The sequence below is a fragment of the Chionomys nivalis genome, chromosome 2 (assembly GCF_950005125.1).
Source record: "Chionomys nivalis chromosome 2, mChiNiv1.1, whole genome shotgun sequence".
Classification (NCBI taxonomy): Eukaryota; Metazoa; Chordata; class Mammalia; order Rodentia; family Cricetidae; genus Chionomys; species Chionomys nivalis.
This window is the reverse complement of record NC_080087.1, coordinates 106,807,607-106,832,057: the sequence shown is the minus strand read 5'-3', so window position 1 is coordinate 106,832,057 and position 24,451 is coordinate 106,807,607. Positions and strand designations below refer to the sequence as shown.

Sequence of the window (24,451 nt, the reverse complement as noted above, 5' to 3'; positions counted from 1 at the left end):
GGCACAGCTCCCTTCCATGTGGCTGGCTCCAGGAGGGGTGGGCAACCTTTCCTACAAGCCCAGGGAGGAAACGGCCATGCTGCTGACTCACAGGGGCCGGAGACACACCTTGGAAACCACTCAGACCTTTTAGTCTGACTCTGGCTTTGGGTGCTTTCTGACAGCAACTAGCGTGCCACTGACCATGTGCTCCTCACAACCAACCAGGAGACAGGATTTGCTGAATAGAAAAGTTTAACATTTATTTACACGTGTGCATGTGGTGCCCATAGAGGCCAGAAGATGTAGTAAGGCTGCTTGTTTGTTCCGGCTGCCCAGAACCAAAATAATCACACAGAAACTGTATTAATTAAATTGAAATAATCACACAGAAATATATTAATTAAATCATTGCTTGGCCTATTAGCTCTAACTTCTTATTGGCTAGCTCTTACATTTTAATTTAACCCATTTTTAGCAATCTGTGTAATGCCATGTGGCTTTGGATTACCTGATAAAGTTCTGTCTGGCTGGGGTGGGGGGGCTTCATGGCTTCTCTCTGAATCCACCCTTCTTTTTCTCAGTTTAGTTTTCCCCGCCTAGCTCTGTTCCCCTATAGCTCTGCTATAGGCCCAAAGCAGTTCCTTTGTTAACCAATAGTAATCACAGCACACAGAGGGAAATCCCACATCACCAAGAGGGCCCTAGATCCCCTGAACTGGAGTTAGGCATGGTTGTGAGTGCTGGGAATTGAACCCAGGTCTTCTGCAACAGCAGACAGTGCTCTTAACTGCCTGTTCATCTCTCCAGCTCTAATAACAGAGACAGTTTTATTTCCAATTCCATTTCAGAGTGAACATAAGGCTTGTGAGTCTGTGCCTCCCTGGGTCACTTGAGAGATGGAGGGTGCTGGATGTGTACCCCCAGCGTGCTGTGCCTTGCAAACGGTGGTCTCTGCAGAAAGACAAAGAGGCAGAGAAGAATCCGGGTGCCAAGGCTGTGGTTTCAACGCAAAACACCCTCAGGCTCCAAAAGCAGATACTTTTGCAGGGGCTCAGGTAAGGGCAGCTGGGGCACAAGGTGAAAGCACTTCTTGCCGAAGAGTTTTCGGATGGTACTGCGGCAGAGGTGCTGCAGGCAGCGCGGGGTGTGTGCCAAGGCGAAGAAGGACCTGTAGAAAGCCTCGTGCGTCTAGAAGGGAAGGAGAGGAAGAGAAGGTGAGGCAGTGTCTGGAGCTAACAGACAGTCTTTCCTGCAGGAACACTGAGGGCTCATGCTATCCTGTGGCTCACAGGTGCCAGGCAGACACCGCAGAGGTCACCTGAGGCCTGGCCTACACTCCGAGGGTTGACATGGTTTTCCAAAGTGAAGCTCCCACTGTGGCAGAGGGACACAGCTGGGGATGGCTTCCTCAATCTTTTTCTGCCCTGCCCCTGGCAGAGCAGTCCTGAAGATCTAGGGGTGGCCCCCACCAATCCGAAGCAGGTCAGGCATGCTGTCTCTCCACAGCAATGGGCTCAGGAGCCCCGCCAAAGTCCACGAGTTCAGTGGCTGTGCTAGGCACTCACTAACACAAGCCATGAGAGCCCGAGAATGTTCTCTGGGAGCTTCTGGAAGTGAGCGTTCTCCCCCTTTGTGATCAATCCTTGCCTGAGGATTCTGTCATGTGAGGATGCATGTTGTGCTCACAGGGGTGCAGGTCACATGTCATGAGCTGCATCTCCCCGGACGGGGAACCAGCGGCTTTCCTGCCCCCTTCCTTTCTTGCATGATGGCTCCCTGCGCCCCAGCGCTCTTCAAGCCATCATGGAGTGTCTCTTTGCTCCTCATGGCCTATAGCACTTCACAATTGTTCCCTGCTCTCCACAGAAGACTGGTTCCACAACCGCTGAGGGTAACCTTCACGGATGGGCCAGTCTCTTATACTAGACATATACAATCCTCTAGATTACCCACAGTGCAACAATGTAAATGCTATCTAGAGGGGTCATGGCATGCTGTGATGTTTAGAGAATAATGACAAGTGATGAAGGTCTGTGTATTGGGGGAGGACCCAATTCACACCCAACATTTTGGGCATGTGGTTTGTTGACATGCGGTGCCCTCAGATCACGGCCCAACCTTCCCGTCTTTCCTCTTAGGTCTCACTTCCTGGAGTTGAAGGTACAACTCCAGACAGAGGCGGGAGAGGGACTGAGTTCTGGAGCATGGGGTCGGGGGAAGGGCCACTTCTCACCTGGTATACTTCTTCAGGAACCACCTCCAGCCAGGACTCAGAAACACGCAGTTGAGTGTAGGAGTTGAACAAAACTTCAACGACAGCGGGCACCTGTGCACAGGTCCTTAGCACCTGGGGGGAAGTGGGGAGGCACGATGCAGGGTGACGGGCTTGAGGTGCGAGGGGTGACCGCCATGAGATGCAGGCACATTCTGGCATTTCATTCTACTGCCCCCTGACTCTGTGACCTCAAAGGTCAGAGTCACATCAAACAGAGTCAGGGAAGGAACCCACCAGGAGGCAGCGGTTCTTCCTGGAGGCCCATGTCCCCCAGATGGCTGTGGAGTCAGGGCGGGGCTCAGGAGTCAGGTTTTGGGGGGGGTCTGGCGGGGATGCTTATGGGTGACTGTTCTCTGCCTCTGCAGAGCTGCTCAGAGCAAAGGAAAGCAGTTCTGTGAGTAGCATGGCCTGAGGATTGTATTCCCAATTCCCACCGCAAGTTTTTTAGAGTCAGAAAAGTAAGAATAGAGGGGGAAGAGCTGTTTTACTGTTGACTTTCCACTTGGTGTGGTCCTTGCATTTCCCACAGAGAAAATATTCTTTTTATTTACCTTTAAATATTTAGTTTTATTTTGACTGTGTGTCTGTGTCTACGTGGGAGTATATGCATATTTTAGCTGGGCAGTGATGGAACACATCTTTAATTCTAGCACTGGAGAGGTAGAGGCAGGCAGATCTCTGTGAGTTCTAGGCCAGCCTGGTCTACATAGTGAGCAGCAGGACAGCCAGGGCTACACAGTGAGGCCCTGGCTCAAAAAAAAAAAAAAAAGATTTATATTTTTACTTATGTATATGTGTGTACTTAGATGGGCCAATGTGCCCCATGTGCGTGTTTGAGGAACCCAAAAGCATGCATCTGATGGCCTGGAGGGGGCTATAGGGGATTGTGAGGAGTCCAACGTGGGAGCTGGGAACCGAACCTGGGTCCTCTTTTTTTTTTTTTTTTTGGTTTTTCGAGACAGGGTTTCTCTGTAGCTTTGGTGCCTGTCCTGGAACTAGCTCTTGTAGACCAGGCTGGCCTCGAACTCACAGAGATCCGCCTGCCTCTGCCTCCCGAGTGCTGGGATTAAAGGCGTGCACCACCACCGCCCGGCAACCTGGGTCCTCTTGAAGAATAGCAAGCACTATTTTCTGGGTAAATAAGCATTCTTTTTTTAAAAAGATTTATCCATTATGTACACAGTGTTCAGCCTCCACGCCTGCAGGCCAGAAGAGGGCACCAGATCTCATTACAGTTGGTTGTGAGCCACCATGTGGTTGCTGGAAATTGAACTCAGGACCTCCGGAAGAGCAGTCAGTGCTCTTAACCTCGGAGCCGTCTCTCCAGCCCCCGTAGATAAGCATTCTTTTTCAGCTAGTCTTCTTTCATCTTTGATATTAATGTTTCTTTCCTTTTTAATCTTATTACATTGGCTCTAGTCTTACATTCTGTGTTAATGACACTGAAAGATGGCGCAATGGTCTTAAGTCTAATTTTCACTAGTTTTTGCGGACAGCATCTCATTATAAGAGCCTCTATGCCTGGCTTCTCTGTTAAATTCGTTTCTTAAAAAATGATCTATTTATTTATTTACTTATTTTATATACATTAGTGTTTTGCCTGAATGTATGTCCTGTGAGGGTGTTAGATCCTCTGGAACTGGAGATAGAGACAGTTGTGAGCTGCCATGTGGGTGCTGGGAATGAAACCTGTGTCATCTAAAAGAGCTGACAGTGCTTTTAACTACTGAACCATCTCTCTAGTCTTTCCGTTAGCATTTTAACACATAAAATTTCAGTACTCTTAGTTATTGGGAAGAATTTAAAAAGTAAGCCAGGTGGTGGTGGTGCACGCCTTTAATCCCAGCACTCGGGAGGCAGAGGCAGGCGGATCTCTGTGAGTTCGAGGCCAGCCTGGTCTACAAGAGCTGGTTCCAGGACAGGAACCAAAAGCTACGGAGAAACCCTGTCTCGAAAATCCAAAAAAAAGAAAGAAAAGAATTTAAAAAGTAGACAATTATTGGAATTAAGAAGACATAATAATCATTTAAAGTTTTTTTTATTTGATTTTTTTTTTCAAGACAGGGTTTCTTAGTGTAGTCTTGGCTGTCCTAGAACTCACTTTTTGTAGACCAGGCTGGCCTTGAACTCACAGAGATCCACCTGCCTCTGCCTCCCGAGTGCTGGGATTAAAGGCATGCGCCACCACACCTGGCCTCCTTTAGAGTACTTTTTAGGATTCAAATCCAGGCTTCAAAATAGGCAAAGGCCATGCTGTGGAGCTATGCTTCAAGCAGGTGACAGCCCTTGCCTTTGACACTGCCCAAGCTTGGCACTTAGTTACAGGTGACAATTTCACGTTTTCAATTTCTTCTACGGTTATTAGCATATTTTAGTCTATGACCTATATTTTCTGGGTAAACAATCTCCATTTTAGAGAGATGTAGTGAAGAGGTGTGGGACGCCACGGACGGGGCAAGACTGAAGAAAGTCTTTAGTCACCACGCCCTGTAAGGAGTCCGCTCTGTAACCGGGAATCAGGGGGGTTTCAGGCATCTGAGTGGAGGAGCGGTGGGACTGGTGTCACTGAGGGCTGAATGGTGAGGACAGAGACCCTTTCCAGAGTCCAGGGAGAGGTAGCAGCCAGTGGTTCACACTCAGGTGGCAGTTGTTGGCAAGGAAAGAAAACTCCATGTTTTCTCATCCTCTTGATGGCTCTTCCTTAGCCTCCTGGCCTGTTTTCTCGTCTCCATTTTTTTTTCCCAGAGAGGGATGCCCCTCTGTTTATTCCTGTCCCTGTTTCTCCTCTCTCGTCTTTCATCCAGTTTCCTGGGTCTCAATACTATCCCATGCTGCTGGTCCCCAGGCTATTTGAATCTCTTGAACTCTGGGCTTGAATATCCAATGGTTTTCTTCAGGTCCCTTCTTTGTTGCATCCTAGACCGGGTGCGCTGAACTCTTAGTTTCCCGGGTCACACAGCTGCTGCCCTGGCCCTGTCCTTGGCCATCTTAGCTGATGACACACCTGTCCTCCTGACTCTCAGGCTGGAAGCCTCGGGACCGTCTTTGATTTCCATTTCTTTCATTGTCTACGTTGGGTCGACACAGAAGACCCCACAGGTCTGCTTTCAAGGTTCATCGTAAATCAGAGTGCCACCCTAGCCTAAGCGGTGCCCCTCATGTGGGCCCCTGGGTCAGCATCCCAACTTGCTCTCCTCTTCTGTTCTCTTCCTTGTGGCAGTGCGGCAGGTCTAGTGAAACAGTCAAGTGCAGCCATTGCTCTGCAGACATCCCCAATGGCCAAAGTCACAACAGTGTCCCTTAGAGGGTCCCTTTCAAGCCTCCCACCCTCGTCACCTCCGAACACCTTCCTCCACTATGGTCCCCAGCTATTCTACATGCAGCTCAGGTTTCTCTAGTCTCAGGCCACGGACTGACTTGCTCATTTGAATTACTTGTCCCCGGATCTGTGTGCCCGTCCCCAGACCTGCACAGCTGACTTCCTCATTTCTTTGAAGTTTTTGTTCAAAGGCCACCAACCTGAACTCCCCACTCTGAACTCACTGCTACGTTCCACTCTGCTTCTTTCCCCCCCGTGAAAAACCTCAGGATAAAACGAAAGTACTGGTGCCAACTCTCTTAACAATAACAATAAAATAAAGCCAGGGAGTCCTGAGGGAAGGGTTCGAAGAGCTACATGCTGGCCCAAGATTAGTGGGTACAGCCTCATACAGAAGACATTGCTGAAGGGACATTTGCTAATCCCTGTTTGTCCTGCTTCAACTGATATCACCCTTGTTACTAACTCTGAGGCTGAGATTATTATTTAAAAATACATTCAATTTTCTTAATTAAAAATAGCTGCATTTACTTATTTGTGTAAGTATATGGGTGTCTACGTGCCAGTGTGTGTGTGTGCGCGCGTGCGTGCGCGGTGGTCAGAAGACAACCCATAGGAAGTCAGCTTTCTCCTTCTACTTTATGTGTCTCAGAGGTGGAACCAGGGTCACCAGGCATGTTGTCAAGAGCCTTCACCTGCTGAGGAACCTTGCCGGCCCACGCAGTTCTCCTGACTTTCCCCTTGTGTTCTGAGAGAGGATTCTGCTACCACTCCTAGGCGAATTTCCCGTTTGCAGTTCCTTGCCTCAGTTTCCCATACGTGGGATGGCGGGCATGTGCCACTGTACCTCCTTTAATTGATGCTTTTAAGAACATTCTTTACCTCGCCTGCTTTGCAATCTCCTAGTTCACGATGGTGAGCAGGCTCCCCCGTTAGCGCTCGGCAATCTCTGGATACGGGACACTCTTCCGGAGAGACAGTAATGGATGTCGGGCTAACATCCCCTTGGCCTTCTCGCAGCAACTGGTGTATTCTGCTCATGGCAGAGAATATCTTTCTGCCCTGTTGACTGCAGGCTCCTTGAGGGAATATGGTACTCTCTGATCTGCTCACCCATTTATCCCAAGTGCCCAGCATCTCGCTGGGGCCTGACTCGTGCTCACACGTATCTGTTGACTAAATAATGGAACGGAAATACTTTCTTGTCCTTAACAAAAAGGATGAAAGGATATGTTTTCTGAGCTGCTCAAATCTGAAAATATCTTCTTTCTTTTGACATCAAACGAAAGCTACCTTGGCTCAGACTAATATTCTAGTGTCCAAACTTTAACTTTAAAAAACATGTTAAGGGATTTTTCAGCATACCTAGCTCCCCTCTCCCCCTGCTTCGCAGAGGGTCTTTTTCTCTGTGAGTATGCTGCGTGCATGTGTTTCTTCACCCCCACTAAAAGCCATCCTTCAACTGAAAAATTATGCTGATGAAGGCTGAGGATATAGCTTAGTTTGGTAGAATGCTTGTCTACCATCCAAGAAGCCTTGAGTTCAACCCACACCATCGCACCTCTGGGGTGATGTCACACTCTTGTGTTCCCAGTGCTTCCAAGATGGAGGCAGGAAGATCTGATGTTCGAGGTTATTCTTAACTATTCAGCAAGTTCAAGGTCAGTCTTGGCTACGTGAGACCCTGTCTCAAAATACAGAGAGAGGATATTTCATTGTCTTTTGCTGATTTTGTAGCAGAGAAATCTGAATCCAGCCTGAATTTTTTTTTAAATATTTATTTATTTATTATACACAATATTCTGTCTGTGTGTCTGCCTGCAGGCCAGAAGAGGGCACCAGACCCCATTACAGATGGTTGTGAGCCACCATATGGTTGCTGGGAATTGAACTCAGGACCTTTGGAAGAGCAGACAATGCTCTTAACCTCTGAACCATCTCTCCAGCCCCTCTAGCCTGAATTTGATACCCTGTTTTCTGATTGGACAGCTAGTAAGATTTTTCCCAAGTGTTTTAACAACAGTTTTGCTAGAATGTCACAGGTATGTTTTCTGTCATGTACTTTTCAAAAACACTCATTTAACCCCAAATTAAAATTTAAGGCTTTTTAGTGCAACTGCATTTTCTTCTATTAAGTCTTTGGGTATGGCTCTTGATTCTGTTGTCCTTGGCTCATCTTGAATTCTGTCACTAACTATTGGTTTTCTTTATACCCTGTCCTTTGCTTCTGCCCCTTTCTCTTCCTCTCCTTCTACCTTATGTGCCTCCGGGAATGAGTTGATTGAGGTGATGTTGTTAAAGTCCAGAGACGATGACTATCTAGGGAGCCTGGGCTAAGTCAGCAGCAACTGTGGGTTGACTGAGGTCTCGAACTAGGAAAGTAGATGCTGAGCCCGAAGGAGACAAGATGCTGTGGACTGGCTGCAGGGGTTATAAAGAGCAGAGGAAACCTGTCTTCTTTTTCCTTCGTGCTCAAATTATCCATGGAGCCCAGACAGGCTAGGCCCTCCCTCCGACCACTCAGGATACAGAGCAGAGCAGGAGCAGCAGGGAGGGGACCTTATAACACACAGGCAGTGTGAACAGCACCCCGACTTTAGTTTGCTGGCGCCCTTGCTTGTTCCATGTTTCTCTTCATGGCCTTCTATTGACTCCTCTTAGCCTGTCCATCTTCGCAGATTCCAGAAGCTCCATGTTCACTTAGCTCTCAGCTCTTCTTCTAGATCATCTGCGGGGACACGTATTTCTTCTCTGTTTCTCGGATGCTGTGCTTTTTGCCGTCCCCTGACCCCGGGAACCCATCAAGGTTTTATTCTCATGTGTGTGGCTCATGCACAGAAATACATGGGTGCTCACGCCTGTGCCTGTGCATGCAGAGGCCAACAAAGCACACTCAGTGTCTTCCTGTGTTGAATTTTGAGTGACTGCCTTGAGACACGGTCTCAGTGGACTGGAGGCTTACAGTGTGGGTTGGGGTTAGCTAGCGATGGTGCTCTAGGGATCTGCCTGCCTCCCTCCCCACCCAGTGCTGGCTAGGGTTACATTCATGCAGCTATGTCTGTCTGTCTATCTATCTATCTATCTATCTATCTATCTATCTATCTATCTATCTATCTATCTATCTATCTATCTATCTATCGAAACAGGGTTTCTCTGTATCTTGGCTCTAGCTATCCTGGAACTTGATCTGTAGACCAGGTTGGCCTCGAACTCACAGAGATCTGTCTGCCTGTCTCCTGAGTGCCGGGATTAAAGGTGCACGCCACCACCACCAGGCTGTGTACGGCTATTTTTATGTAGGTTCTGAAGATTTGAACTCAGGTCCTCCTGACTGCAGAGCAAGCGCTCCTGGCACTGGGCCACCACACCAGCTCCTCTTCATTCTTTTTTGATCAGGGCGAGAATGTGTGCAAAGTCTGCCAACCTGTGAGGTCCTGCTCTTCGCCTGGGCATCGGAGTGAAGTGTGGGTTACGGGGCGTGTGCCCATCTGCTTAGGTCTCTTCTTGTTCTTCTCTTTCGGGGAGAGTCTCCAGGCTGCGCAATCCTGGGTTTCCCCATTCCCACCTCTCTGCTTTGTGGTACCCCAGCCGCCTGCCCACTGTTCCTGGCAGGGTCTGCCTGGCTGTCTGAACACTCCCATGCCACCACAGACGGACACTAATTGAGAGACCACCATGCTAGTGCGGCCCTGGGCTTCCGTTTTCTTTCCCTTCTTTTCTTCTCTTGCTTCTGTCTGCAAAGACATCTTTAAGAAGACAGGAACCAGTGTTTTCCTAGACTTGCCATCATGCCGACATTGTAACTACGCCCTTTATGTTGTGTATGCCCGTGTCTCAGGCGTGGACATGGAGGTCTGCTGATAACCTGAGAGAGTCTGTTCTCTCTCCACCATGTTGGTCTTGGACGCAGGTTGTCAGGGTTGGTGGCAAACGCCTTTACCCACTGAGCTATCTCTCATGCCCCACAATGCATTGCCAGAATTATTATCTGATCCATTTCTTCCCATGGAGTAACATCACCAATTGAGCTTAGGCCATTTTCAGGAAAGGAGACAGAGTGAGCTGCAGTTGGAGGGCGGAGCCAGGAGCACCTTCCTACCTCTTCTAGCCAGGCGTGTCCCTGTCCCCTCCTAGATGCTCTTTACTTGTTGGTGTCCCTACTGCCAGCCCTGGGCCATCACCTTCATTCATTCATTCTCTTCTCTGCTGGGGGAAGCTAAGCTCCAGACAATCTCCTGCTTCCCTGGTGTGTTCTGGTACTTTCTGTTTCCCAAGGCCACGCTACTCCCTCCCCCAACCCTAGACCTGCTCCTTCTCTGAAAAAAAAAAAAAAAAAAAAAAAAAAAAACGTTAAATAGCTCCCAGGGACCACGTTACACAGACCTCCCCCACCCAAGGTAGGAAAGAGATGCCCTCCCCCTACAGCTGGCCCCTCCCCCCACCCGGGGTCATAGACTGTGACAAAGTCTTATTGCCTGTCTCCAGGAATTCATTTTCTGTCTCTCCCTCTGTTCCACCTCTCTGGGGCTCCCCGCCCCTCCCTAGCCCCTCAGCATCGTGCCCCTCGTGTTTGCCAGGCAGCTGGCTGCCTTCATTATTTTTACGCCAACACAGTTTAAAAATCTCCGCTGCCTCCTTGCTGTCTGCCGAGAGGCGGCTGCCACATTACTCTGACACGTTGATGTCATTAGTGTCCAAGCGCACACTCTTCAGCTAATGAGGCGGCAGAAAGAAAATTAAGGGGAAAAATCACACAGGCACATTGCTTTATATGTAGATGGAGAAATAAAAGAAGGGTAGGAAAACAGGGGAAAGCTTCCTGACGGCTCCCGTCCCTCCTCCCCTGGAGACACGGCTGCGCAGCGGGCAGCCAGGGAGCCTGCGCGCGTCTTGACCACGGTTCTGCAAATCTCCTGCTCAAATCTGGTGAAATTGCAGTGAGTGGCTGAAGTCACTTTGCCTAATTCTTGCAATTAGGCACAAAACAAGAAATCAGGCGGCTATGGTTCCAGCAGCGGCAGCGTCTGAGAGCGAGGCAAGACCAGGGATCTGCAGCTGTTTCTGGAGTCTTCCTTTGCATTTCCAGCTCTCTGCCATCTTCATCTGAATTTGCACAGACTTGCCAGTGGTTCCCCTCTGCTCTGTCCTCCAGTTTCTTCTTCACACTCAAGCACATTCAGTTCAACACACAGATTTTTGTTAATGTCACCTCCTCCACTTAAAGTGACGCACTGGATTTCTATTGTCCTTAGGCAAAGGGCCCAGGCCATGCACAAGGCACCCACTCAGCTGTTTTAGCAGGGGTAGGGATGAGAGTGTGGGTGTAGGTGTGGGAGTGTGGGTGTAGGGGTGGGAGTGTGGGTGCAGGGGTGGGTGTGGGGGCTTGATGTTTCCTCTCTGCCACTGTGGTCATTTTCCCCAGAGGCACGCATTTCATTTTTGCTCTGTGCCAGGGCATCCACCTATCCTGTGCCTGCTGTCTCTAATCCTGTCCCCTGGGCTTGCTCACTGCCTGCTTGGGGTTTGGATACCCCAGTGTGATGGCTAATTTTGATTGTCAACTTGATAGGATCTAGAATCACCTAGGACACAAATCTCAGGATGTGTCTGTGAAGGAGTTTCTTTCTAGGTTGGGTTAAGTAAGACGGGAAGACCCACCCTAAATGTGGACAGCTCTCCCACAGGTCTGGGCCGACTGTGAGCGCTATAAGCATCAGTACCCAGCTCTGTCTGATTCCTGACTGTGGGTGCAATGCGACCAGATGCACTGCACTCCTGATGCTGTGGAGTCCCCATCATGACACTCTGTACCCACAAATCGTGGGCCAATAAACCTTCCTCTCTCTCTCTCTCTCTCTCTCTCTCTCTCTCTCTCTCTCTCTCTCTCTCTCATTTTTATTTATTTTGGTTTTCAAGATACATTTTCTCTGTATAACAGTACTGGCTATTCTGGAACTCACTTGGTAGACCAGGCTAGCCTCAAACTCACAGAGATTCTCCTGCATCTGCCTCCAGAGTGCCGGGATTAAAGGTGTGCGGCACCACCGCCTGACAACACCTCCCTTTCTTAATTTGTTTCAGTCAGATTATTTAATTATAGCAATGAAAAAAATACATTCAGCCAGCCAAGGTCAAGACCCAATTTGACACTTTCAAAGTCAGGTGGTTCTGTGACAGGTCTCAGTGAGTCTGACTGTCTCACTCCCAAGTCAGGTTGCTTACAAGGGCAAACGTCTGTGTGTTCCTGGCCCCAAGGGAGCTTCAGCCAGCACTGCTAAGCATATTTTAAAATTTATTATTATTTTTAATTATGCAAATATGTGCATGCAAGAGTTCATGCGTATTTGTGTGCGTGCACACACGCAAGTGTCTGAGGAGTTTGAAGATGTTGGATACCCCCAGACCTGGAGTCACAAGTGGCTGTGATCTGCCTGATGCGGATGCTGGCAACTGAATTCAGGTCCTCTGCAAGAGCAGTGTGTGTGCTTTTCACCTCCAAGCCGTCTCTACAACCCCTCAGCGTGGTTGTTAAATGAAAACACGGGTGGGCACACAAGGGGCGCAGTGGGCAGACAGCACAGCCCATGAAGCCCGCCTGGTCCTTACACTTCTGGATCTCACTGGGAGACCTGCGGCTCCATTACTCAGAACACTTACATGTGGCTGGCTCCCTCCTCAGGTAGCACATCTTGTCTCCACTGACACAGGGCTGGCTCAGAGAAAGAGCACAGCAGGAAGGGACGGGATGCAAAGGGCTCTGGAGAGGGTCAGTGACATCAGGGGACTAATACAGCTGACCGCTCCGTTCCACACCACTTCAAGTGGTTCCAAGCGAACACAAAGAAAAAGGAAGAGAGGGAAGGAGTTTGCAATAAAGGATGCTGGCTCCGAAGGGCAGGGCACGGCCTTCCTACAGGCGGTTTGGACTTAAGGTGCTCCTAGTCTCTTGATGGCTCCAGCATTCTTTTTTGGTGTGAACCAGAAATGTGCTCTCGAAAGATGTGGACAAAGAAAAACGGGCTTCATCTCAGAGTCATGAATTTGAGGAGACATTCAGGAAAGCCTCTCTCCCAGCAGATCACAGTTGGGTCCACATTCCTGGGGCTCCCTGCTCTACTGCAAGTCCCTTGCCCTGAGTTGGCCCTCTTCTGTCTTTTTACACCCTCTAGGACTGAGCCCTGACTGCCAGCGCCTACCTACACCTGCTCTGGGCCTGCCCCTCTGTCTCTGGTGTGACCTAGAGGGCAGGAGGGCTGAAAGGCCTAACATTGTGGACACAGTGGCGCCAGAGCCTGGCACCCCCTGGCTTTCCCAGTAGCATGGTGAGCAAGGCTCAGAGGGCTGCTCCTTGTCTACCTGATGCCATGATGGTGCCTTTGTCTGGGCACTGGAAACTGTGATTTATGTCACAAGCTCTCTGGGAAACCTTTTGCCTCAGTAATTCTGAGCTCCACGGGCGTCTCTTTACATCTAGTTGCTCACGGAGGGGGGGTGGGAGGGGGCTGCCTGCTCTGTAGCATCCCAGGTGGCTTGGCGGCTGCCTGCCATGGGGCCTGTGTCTTGCCGGTGGAGCACCTTTGTGACCAGTTTGCATAAACTTGCTGTGCACCCCCTGTGCTGTGCACCCCCCGGGGCTGCTGAAGCCAGTTAGGTGAAACCGACGGGGGTCTGGGTGGGGAAGTATGTTGCCTCTCCAGCTCTGCGGTTTTGTCTGCTTGTCCCTGGACAAGGCTGGCCCATCACAGGCCCATCTAGCTTGGATGTGGCAGGCTAAGTGCATCTCATCTGCAGGCTGTTCAGGAAAGTGGGGTCACTTCTAGAAATACAAAGGTGTCTGTGCAAAGAGGCCAGCACCTCATGTCCAGAGGCTGGATGCAGACCTGTGTCCTGGAGTCAGTTGCTGGCGTCCCTTGCACGCATGCAGCAAACCTTGACTGAAGGTCTGTATGTACCTGTGCTTGCCAAATGCAGGGCAGGCAATGTTGTTTACTATAAAGATTTCTCAAGGTCTGTTCAGTCCCTATATACTGGTGTGATATTGACCAGAGAATCCTGATGACTGCCAGGGTCAAGTGCTTCCCATGACCCTGCTGTGGCATATTGCCCAACACGTGCAAGCTCACCCCCAATCCTGAGGTATGATGAGATGAACATACAACCACACTCCATCTGGCTGGCATGGCATCTGGGCATGTCCCAGAACAGAGGCCCTGAAGACCTGGAGGGGAGTGCAATACCATGCACCGCCGCTGCAGGTCAAGGTGGGGTGCTTGCTTTCCCCTAGAAGCCCGATCCCCAGGGATCAGGATGGGGGGCTCCCTCAAACTGAAATGACTTGTCAAGGCACATATGTGGTGGAGGTCAGAGGATGGCTTGCAAAAGTCAGTTCTCTCTTACAATGTGGGTCCTGGGCACTGAACTCAATCCATCAGGGTTGGTATCAAGCACCTTTCTCCACTGCTCATCTCATGCCACCTTCACGCCTTTAGGGAAACCACTGTCAGACATTTCCAGCCTATCTGTGAGATCCACTCTGTTTTTCCATTCTTTGTATGGTTCCCTGTGATGATGACCAAGCATCTGGGCTTAACGTAGACAGGATGTGAACTAAAGGGCAGCGCAAGTCTTGTGTCCAGGACCCAAGTGGTTGAACAGGTCCTGCCGGGAATGGGGAGTGTTTAGGGTGTAAGCTATGGGTGTATAGAGCCTGCCACATCGAAATCCGGGGGAGTGACTTGGGTGACAGCGATAAGAGACAGTCTATAGGTGAGGGGACAACAGGTGAGGCACACGGTAGAGTTCCTACCCTTTTCCTGGCCCTCGAGATGCATCCTTCATGCTGAATGTGTCCACAGACGAAGTCATTTGAGAGAAATGTGTGAATCTCACTGTCTCAGAACACTGAAAACTGTTCCTTTGGATCATCTTTGGGTAACAGCTTCCCGGATGCTTGTTCAAAATGCACCAGGCACACACACAAAAAAAAAAAAAAGGGCTGGAGAGATGGCTCAGAGGTTAAGAGCACTGGCTGCTCTTCCAGAGGTCCTGAGTTCAATTCCCAGCAACCACATGGTGGCTCACAACCATCTGTACTGAGATCTGGTGCCCTCCTCTGGGGTGTGGGCATACATCAAGGCAGAATGTTGTATACATAATAAATAAATATTTAAAAAAAAATGCACCAGGCACACCTACATTTTTCTTTTTTGTTTGTTTGTTTTTTTGAGACAGGGTTTCTCTGTGGTTTTGGAGCCTGTCCTGGGACTAGCTCTTGTAGACCAGGCTGGTCTCGAACTCACAGAGATCCACCTGCCTCTGCCTCCCAAGTGCTGGGATTAAAGGCGTGCGCCACCACTGCCCGGCCACACCTACATGTTTACAGGTGCATAGGTAGCTGTATAGGATTGGTGTATCTTGGGAGATGGGGGCAACTTTTAAGATGAAATGAACCAAAATTTTTCGGCTTCTTTTAGTGAAGGCTTTTGAGAAAGACAGTCTCTTCTAGTTAATAGTTTGGGGATGTTATTTCGCGTGTGTGTCCCTGTGTTTGCGTGTATGCACCACGTGCATGTGGAAGTCAGAGGACTTGTTCAGGTAAACTATCCTCATCTTTCACCTTGTTTGAGGCGGGTCCCTTTGGTTTGCCGCTTTGGTGTATACACCAGGCTAGCAGGTCCTCAGGATTTATGTATGTATGTATGTATGTATGTATTTATTTATTTACGTGTGTAGATCCGGGTGTGTGCACATGTGCACATGGAAGCTGGAGGTCAGCCTTGGGTATCACTTCTCAGGAGCTGTCCATTTGTTTTTTGAGACAGGCTTTTTCTTTTTTCCTTCCTTCCTTCCTTCCTTCCTTCCTTCCTTCCTTCCTTCCTTCCTTCCTTCCTTCCTTCCTTCCTTCCTTCCTTCCTTCCTTCCTTCTTACAGGAACCAGGGTGTGGATGTGATGGCTAATGTTGGCTTTCAACTTGACTCCACATAGAATCAACTAAAACACAAGATTCTGGGTGATCCTGTGAGGAATTTTCTTTCTCTTTTTAAAAATGTATTTGTTTTTAATTTTATGTGCCTTGGCATTTTGGAGTTACAGACAGTTGTGAGCTGCCATGTGGGTGCTGGGGATTGAACTCCGGTCTTCTGGGAGACCAGCTCTTAACCACTGAGCCATCTCTCCAGCCCCATGAGGAATTTTCTTAATCAGATTATTTGGAGCAGCAAGATTCACCCTAAATCTGGACCACACCAGAGCACATAAAAGGACACTGAAGAAGAGAATCTTGGTTTTTGTATGCTTGCCCTCACTCCTGCTGACAAGCTCATCGACCCTGTTACTGAGGCTGGCATGAAATCCAACTTCTTCAGGATTCCAACGTAGACTTGAAGACTCAACAGTTCTCCAGGACTCCTCACAACTGCTGAGACGTACAGTCACGTGGACTGAACAGCTACCAGGTTCTCAGTCTTTTTGTCTGGAGACAGTCATTACTGGATCACTCTAATAGATCCTCCACCCACCCACCCCCCGGAGATATATATATATATATATATATATATATATATATATATATATATATATATATTCCTTTATCAGTTCTGGTCCTTTAGAGCAGCAATTCTCAACATGTGTGGTGTGACCTCGTGACCTTTGGGGGTCGAACAACCCTTTCAGAGGGGTCACACATCAGATATCCTGCATAGTACATATCTACACTCTGATTCACAACAGTAGCAAAACTCAGTTATGAAGTAACAAGGAAATAATGTTATGGTTGGGGGTCACCACAGCATGAGGAATTGTGTTAAAGGGTCGCAGCATTAGGAAGGCTGAGAACCACTGCTTTTGTGAACCCTGACTTATACAGTGGGGTCTGGATGATTAGGCTACATAGACCGGTGGGTCTGCCTCTGCCTCCTCAGGGCTGGGATGGAAGGCATGAGCCACCAAAGCTGGGCTTTACATGGATGCTAGGAATCCAAACTTGGCTCCTCTTACTTTGCTGAAAAATCGTTTAATGACTGAGCCATCTCTGCAGGCCCTGGATGTCCGTTTAACTTTTTTCTTTTTGATGTGTAATTTCTTTATGGCATTTTCATATATATGTGACTGTACGTTGTTCACATTTGCCTGGGGATTTTATTGTGGTAGTATTGTTTGTCTTTTTCCCTCATGAGCCTTTTACATGCATAACGATCTGACAGACAGAGAAAGTGACAAGGTGAGCTGAACAAACTTTGCAAAGGCACAGCCATGGCAAAGGGTGGAGGTCTCAACACAGGGTGACCTGAACAGGGCACATTAGGCGAATTTCACAGCAGGGGAGAGGAATTTGTAAAGGTGTAAAGTGCTCTCATTAACAACGCGCCGAGCAGGTTGGGTGACTTCGCTGCAGATCAAACGCCAGCTGTGACAAGAGACTCATTTTCATCTTTCTGAAAATTACACCAAAAGACGAGCTGCTTGAAATACTCGGAGCTGGCGTTGTGATCGCATCACGGCAGTAAGTGCTAGGCGTCCCCAGGAGACTACTTCGAAAGGTGACATTCTAGAATATTTAGCAACAGTGCGGCCTCTTCATTTTTCTTTTTGCTAACCATGAAGAGACTTCTAAGTCCTCGCTCCTCAAAGTAGGGTCCCAAGACTCACAGCCTCCACCTCCCCCTGGGAGTTTGAGAGAAATGCAGACCCTCCCACGACACTTTGGGCACACAGCATGCAAGCCCTGGCAGGTCCAGTGTCTGCCTGGTCAAACTTCCCGGGGAGGTCCTCTTACCTTGGGGAAGGCATCGGGCCACACCGAGGGGGATCCATAGTTGAGTAGAGCTTGCACCGTGCGGTGTTGCGCTGCCGGGGGCGCGCACGTGACCGTTTGCAGCGCGCGCGCCAGCGGCGACGCGCCACCGTAGTCGAGCGCGCCCGCGTCGGCGCCGTGCAGCAGCAGGAGCGTGCACAGACTGGGGCGCGCGCGGCCGCAGGCCTTGTGCAGCGGGCTGCGCTCGTCCTCGTCGCGCGCGTCTGCCGCCGCACCTCCGCGCAGCAGGAGCGCGCACAGGCGCAGGCAGCGCGCCTGTTCGTCGGGGCTCGGCGTTGCGGCTCCGCAGGCCGCGCTCAAGGCCGTCTCGCCGCGGCCGTTCCTCGCGTCCACGCGCGCGCCGCGGACCAGGTAGAGTTGCGCGTGCTCGTCCAAGCCGTGCTGGGCCGCCACGTGCAGCGGTGTGTCCCGGCCAGGGCCGCACTCCAGCTGTACTGTCGCACCGTGTTCCAGCAATGCCTGCGCGCACCTGCGGACAGGCCAAACCGGTAACCAGCCGGTGACCAGCCGCGACCCGACCCGCCACCCACGGCGCAGGGGCACTATAGGCGAGCTCCAGCCAAAGCCAGAACTTCCGAGTTCCAGGGCCAAGGCCACCCACGGCGAGGCGAATAGAACTGAGACAAAACAAGATTTTAGCAAACCAGGGTCCCAGTCCCACCGTACTCCAAATGAATAGGGACATCCTGTAAGCACTTAGATTTAGGATGTGAATGGCAATTACTTGGTGCTATTTGGGAAAGTAATGTCTACATGACAGGGCACTGGTCACTCGGACTTTATCTGCACTCAGTCAAAAAAAAAAAAACATGGAGGTTAAGGTCTAGAGAGATTCTGTGCAAGGTAAGCCTTGCTCCGACACTGGGGCATCATCCTTACTTCAAGGGCACTGACTCAGCCAGGCACCAGAGCTTCTGCTTTGGAAGCACCAGGCAGAAGCACACCCGTGTCTACATACGGAACTACATACGGAGCTACATACCCTTCCTCCTTGACCCAAGTGTGCACTTTGGCTGTAACGCAAGTTTCCAGGCTCCTAGAGTTTCTGAGCCCCATCAAGGATGGCTTCTTTCCCTGAGGAGGATGGATTCTGCTGCCTCTAGGCTCACCAGCTGAATTCAAGACTTCCTTTGACCCCAGACACCTTCTCACAGGAGAGCATCTTCCTTAGCTGTTCTCCTGTCCCCTGGGACCAGCCCGCCTCCCCCTCCCCCCATCCCATCTTTCACTGGTGGCCATTTGGACCATGTTAGATCTGGCAGCCTAGTCCTCGGGTGGGAAATGTAGTCCACCAATCTGAGAAGGGGAAAGTGTCTACAGACCCTCCTCCAGTCCCGTGTGTCCCGTGTCGTGTCGTTCCCCCCCCCCCGCAAGTTTGTCTCCTGGGGCTGAGTCCTGGGATAGCGCCATCTCTTTATACTCCTGCACACGGACTGGAGAGCACAGCACACCCGCGTCTGCTGGCAGTACACTCCATCTCTGCCCTAGTGAGCACGGAGGCCTTGGCTCCTTGACTTTCTCCTTCCCGTTTGGTTTCCCTTCCTCCGGCAGTGCTGTGGTAACCGCCCCGTTCTCATTTCCCTCTCTGGAGGATAGTATAGCCATCCACATTTATAAATTGTCAACCGTTCCTCCCCATCTGGCTGCTGAACTCTGTGGGGGGAGGCAGGACCCTACTTGGAGACTAGCTCTGGTTGACCCATCTAGATCATCACACGGCTCCTTCTCTGCAGTCCACCAGCCTCCAGTCTTAGCCGGTTGCCCTTAGGAGCATGTCATTCCCCACTTCCCAGCCACTTGGCTAGTGCCATCTTTGGACTCTCCAGCATGCTACCACAGCTCGCTGGAATCTGTTGGCCCCTGCCCCGCTCCATCGACTCAGGAGTCTACTCCAGCTCTGCTGGGGGCGCTTTCAAGAACTCCCTCCCTTGCTGTCTACAACAGTGGCTCCTGTTCCGGTGCCTGTTGGCGTCAGTTTCCACATTTGCTCCTTCTGTTTCCCCCATGTCTGGTTCTTTTTGCCACCTTACCATCCCCAGGGGAGGGCCTGTTTCTGCCCTCTGGCTGTCCTCCCTCCTTCCTCCAGCCTGGCTGGTGATACCATCACTTGACCGCCCCTTTTCTCACCGTTCCCACTGTCACTGCCATTTGAGAGCCCCCCCTTTCTGGAATGTTCGGGAGTCTCCTAATTTGCCTGCTTTTAGCCTACTAAGCTCCACACAACCCCGAAAGAATATTCGTGGTGTGCCGAGCCAGCATCCCTTGCCAAGACCCCTCCTGCTGAGTTTCAGTTCTTGCTGTCCAAAGACAGCCCCTAGGATCACCCTGCGCTTGCATGCCCTCATACCTGTGTGTGCACCTGTTCCAGGGACTCACTGACATGGCCTCCAGCTTCCTATATCTCCCCCTTCCTCTGGAAAGCCTTCCTTGCAACCCCAGGCTGAAGGGTTGTGTCTCTGTATTGTCCTTTGCTTTGTGAGTATGTGACCAAGCAGGACACTCCCAACAAAACCGTACCATTGCATTTCCAATGAGGGCTGGCGTCTTTGTCTCTTGTCTTAAAACTCTTGGCTCCTTGTGTGTAGAGAGTGTGTCTGACTATTGGGTGTAGTGCTGTGCCTAGCTCATTATCTGTATTCCCTGAAAGCCTGTTGAACAAATGCCTGTCGCTAACGACCGTCTTTCGGCTCTCTATTGCATTGCTGCTGTTTTCCCTATTATTTACTTAACTGGGGGCTCTGATCCAGATCATCCATCGAGGGTTTGGGGGCTGACAGCCGCTGCCCTGAAATGCATTTCTATTTCTTCCTAGGGACTCTCAGTATCTTTAATTCTCCCTTTGTGTTTCTCTTGCCTCCGCATCAGCAGTACATGAGAAGTGGTCTGTCTTGGGTGAAAGATCTTTACAAACAACTGCAGTGTGATGGGAGTCATCCTTTGGGAAGAAGGTACCCAGCTAAGAAAGGATGCAAATTTTTACAATCAGAGCGCTTTGCTTTGCTTCCTGCCTGGCTCTCTGGGAGGAATTTTGAACGGTGCAGCGGGAGGTTAGAAATCAAGGGCTCTGTCTCATTTTGTCACCAAGCCTCGAAAACATTACAAACATTTTCTCCTACTTTTTTTTTTTTTTTTTTAAAGCAGCGCAGCCTCCAAAGACAGAGGAAGAGTCCTCGGCCTGATGGGCTAATGGCGGGTTGCTGTTTGCTGCACAGGGACAGAATGGGAACACTGGCCCGCACCCGGTAGGGTTACAGATGCCCAGCCTTTCTGTTTGTAATGGAGAGCTTAATAGGCTAGCCCTTGGTGCTTTGTAACACTGGGCAGTGGCTGGAGATGCAGAATCACAGGCTGGAGAGAGAAGCCACAGGACAAATTGGTGGGGGCACGTCTCTCTCAGCATAGGTCAGGCGGTCATTAAAAACGAAGGCGTGCTAGCCACGGTAATGACACAGAAAGATCTGCCCCGTGGATGCATGGAACCACCAGGCTACAAGACATGCCGACAGGACCGTCTTAAAAAGCTACCAGTAAAGAACATGTTTGAGGAAGCCTGGCATTGCACAGGGCAAAGTGAGGTGACCTCAGTGGGGGGGGGGAGTATGTGCTGTGGTGATGAGGGGCTTTGGTTTCTTCTCACCTACTTACATTTTCAAAATCTCTAAGGCAAGTTGGAGTAGAAGTAAGAACAATAACCAACACTGTTAATAACAAAGCTGCCTGGCACCCATCAGCCCCAGCAGCAGCCGGATTATGAGAATGTCCCTCTTTCCTAGTTTTCAGAACACTCTAGGGGTTTCCACTGATGTCACTGAGAGCAGCAGGGGTTTGGGACTCTGTGACAGGCAGAGAGAAGAGGGCTGATGGTGAAGGCAAAGGAACAAGTGCCGGTTTGGGGGACTTTCTGCATCCCACCCCCGGACGAAACCGCTTCTTCGGCAATTTATCACTTCCACGCCACATCTCTGCTTGTGGCGGCTTCAGTGAAAGAAAAAGTCCCCCATAGGCTCATGCGTTTGAATATCTAGTTCCTGGTTGGGGGGGGCTGTTTGGGGGAGACTATAGAAGTTTAAGGTGGAGCCTTGGAGGAGGAAGAACGTCGCTGGAGGTGGGCTTTGAGAGGTCATAGATTCACCCCACTTTCAGTTTGCTCGCCTGGCTTCCTCCACATGGCTGAGATGCCAGCTCCAGCTCCTGCTCCTGCTGCCATGCCATGCCAGCCTCACCATTATGGGCGCCCCTCCCCCTCCCCCCCCCCCCCCGATCCATAAGCCGAAATAAACTCTCCCGCGTGTAAGTCGCTTTGCTCAGGGTGTTTTATAAGAGAAACAGCAAATCGCTAATGCGGTGGCCCAGTGTAAGAGCATCTCTCAGGCCTTCAGAGGCCTGCGGGGAGCACCGCTGGGGCTGAGCCCTGAAGGCGAGGCTGGGACTTGGTAAGGGAGTTTTCTCATAGCCGGCTTTACAGGCAGAGTCAGAAGGGCCTGGGGGTGGTACAATCACTGCTGGGAGCAAAGGGTAGAGCCATCACTTGGGCTCTCAGAAGAAACCACGGACTCCATCTCATAGGGATTAAGACACTGCATAGTCTTGAAAGCGTCTGAGGCAAAGAAACTTGGACAGACACTCACCCCTTCCCCTTGCCCTACCTCAATCTTCACCCCTGTCTTTGACAATGACTGCAGAGATAAGGGCAGCTGCTCCAAGATCTAGGGGACAGTAAACCACAAAGGCCCTTGACTAAAGGCAGGGGTGGACAGAGCAAGGGCAACAAGAGCTATTGCGTCAGGGCCATTTTGTCTCGCCCCATAGCAGAAGCCTGAAGAGACCGCTTCCTGCACATGGCTGCGGCCCCACTTAGCGTTCCCTGCAGACTATGGCTGTTACTGGCCACCCTCGGGCAGAAGGTCCAAGCACCTCTGCTTGGCCTTTCCCACTTCCCACCTCTTCTTCGCTCACCTGTGCCCTGCCTTGCCTGCCTGCTCAGCCTCCACGATCCCTGCACGTTCCATCTAGGCCATCTAGACCGTCCTCATCTGTGCCTCACGGTCACTATGCTTCCGCAAAGCCCTTCGCGTGGTACCTAAGTTGGAAGGCCTTTTGGCATCTTCAGCATTTTGGTTTTTTCTTTTAATATTTTACTGATTTTATCGTTGTAAGTGTGTGTGTGTGTGTGTGTGTGTGTGTGCACATATACATGTGCCAGGGTATGCATGTGGAGGCCAGAGGACACCTCTGTAGAGTCAGTGATCTCATTCCTCCTTTATGTGTGTCCTCAGAATGGAACTCACGTTAACAGACTTGAGTGACAAGTGCCTTTTCTACCTGTGAGTCACCTTGCTGGCCCATGTACTTGGTTTTTTGTTTGTTTTAATTTTATTTATTCACTGCCATGACTCAGTATTGCATTCATGAGCCTTAGAAGACCAGTGACTTCCAGAAAGTCATGTAGCCAGGAAGTGGCAGAGCAGAGTTCTAGATTGTTCCATTTGTCTTCCGAGTTGTCAGTCACACCATCCTCTCTGTTGCATCTTCCCATTGGGTACCAAATTGGTGCTTCATGACCATGTTTATGCATGTCCAATGGCTGTCCTGGGGGATTATACTGGACTAAGGATTCCTGTTACCTAGTGTTTCTATTGTGTCTCTTCTATGCTTAGGTCTGTCTGTATGCCCAGCTAAGGTTGCCTATACAGTCATGTCCTAACGGGTTGGTAGCCTGGGAGTAGCTGTCCTATCCAGCCTAGGTATGGGGCAGATTACTCCGCTAAGATTTGTGTGTTATGATGTGCATATGGCTATGCAATTGCTTTGTGATGAACTATAAAATAGCCCAATTGATGAATTTATCAGACTACCTCCTTGCCAGAGGTGTGTCTTTATATTTTGTTTAGTATCTTTGATGAGCCAGAGAGTTCTCTGAGCACATTCCCTAACTCCACTAAGAATTTTTGTGTGTGTGTGTGTGTGTGTGTTTGTGTGTGTAGAAGCCAGAAGTCAGCAGCAGGTGTCTTCCTCTGCCACTTACGTTTGGAGACAGGGTCTCACTAAAGATGGAGCTCACTCATTGGCTGGGTTGGCTGATCAGTGAGCCGTGGGAATCTATCCGTCTCTGTTGCTCCCAGCATTGGGGTTACAGACAGAAGCCACCACATCTGGCTTTTATACGGGTGATGGGGACCCTAACTTGGTCCAGGTGCTTGTGGGACAGACACTTTACCCACTGATCCACTTCCCCTGAACACTGAGCTTTGAAAAAATAATTGATGGAACCCATGCCTGAAACTGCTCAGGTATACCACAAATCTGACAATTGGTGGTTTATGGACTTGGGAAAACCAAATACGACATGTTCTACATAAAGAAATAAAGCAACAATAAAACAACTCCTAACGACATTTTGCCATGCCCATAGATCAGTGTCTTGCTCAGCCATCATCAGGGAAGCATCCCTTTGCAGCAGGTGGGAACAAATACAGAGACCGCAGCTGGATGATGTGGAGAGAGTGAGAGATCTTGGAACACCAAATCCTAAATGGGACATCTCCATCAAACTTCTCCCTTCAGGGCTCGGGGAACTTTGTGGAAGGGAAGGGCGGAAGACTTGTAAGAGTGAGTGGGGATGGGGGACACCAAGGAACAGTGCCTTCCAGACATAACAGGACAGACACACAAATGAACCCTCAGACAATGGCTGCAGGCAGAGTCTGCTCAGGACCAAGCCAGATGGGGTCCCAGCACTGAGAAGCGGATATGATCATCCCCTTTCCCTACCCAAAAAGCTATCTCAAACTGATCACTGCTTGCAAAGGAAAAATTAATTTTCTCTAGTGGAGTCTCACTGGGTCTATAAGCCACACTTAAGCGGTTGGTAGACAACTCACAATGAACTCATTTTGGGAGGGTTTTTTTTTTTTTTTTTTGTCTCATGATGCTTTGGGCATTTTAAAAACCTTGTTGGTCTTTTGCTTACATATGATGGTTTCTGATTCTGTGTTTTTATGGGTTTTCTCTGTGGGCATGTGTCTCTGGCTGTGTGTATGCTTCTTGTGATTTTTCTTTTTT

General features: G+C 50.0%; 1 protein-coding gene across 2 annotated transcripts in view; it reads right to left on the bottom strand.

Moving 5' to 3' along the window:
* Window positions 1-298: 298 nt before the first annotated feature.
* The window catches only part of Asb18 (ankyrin repeat and SOCS box containing 18), a 63,736-nt gene continuing 39,583 nt past the window's right edge, over window positions 299-24,451 (bottom strand). For both annotated transcript variants that reach the window (XM_057762263.1, XM_057762264.1), the window contains 3 exons: window positions 17,351-17,858; window positions 2,216-2,329; window positions 299-1,170 (listed from right to left, as the gene is read on the bottom strand). In XM_057762263.1, the coding sequence (XP_057618246.1) occupies window positions 985-1,170; window positions 2,216-2,329; window positions 17,351-17,858 (808 nt within the window). In that variant the 3' untranslated portion in view covers window positions 299-984. The remainder of the gene's footprint in view (window positions 1,171-2,215; window positions 2,330-17,350; window positions 17,859-24,451) is intronic.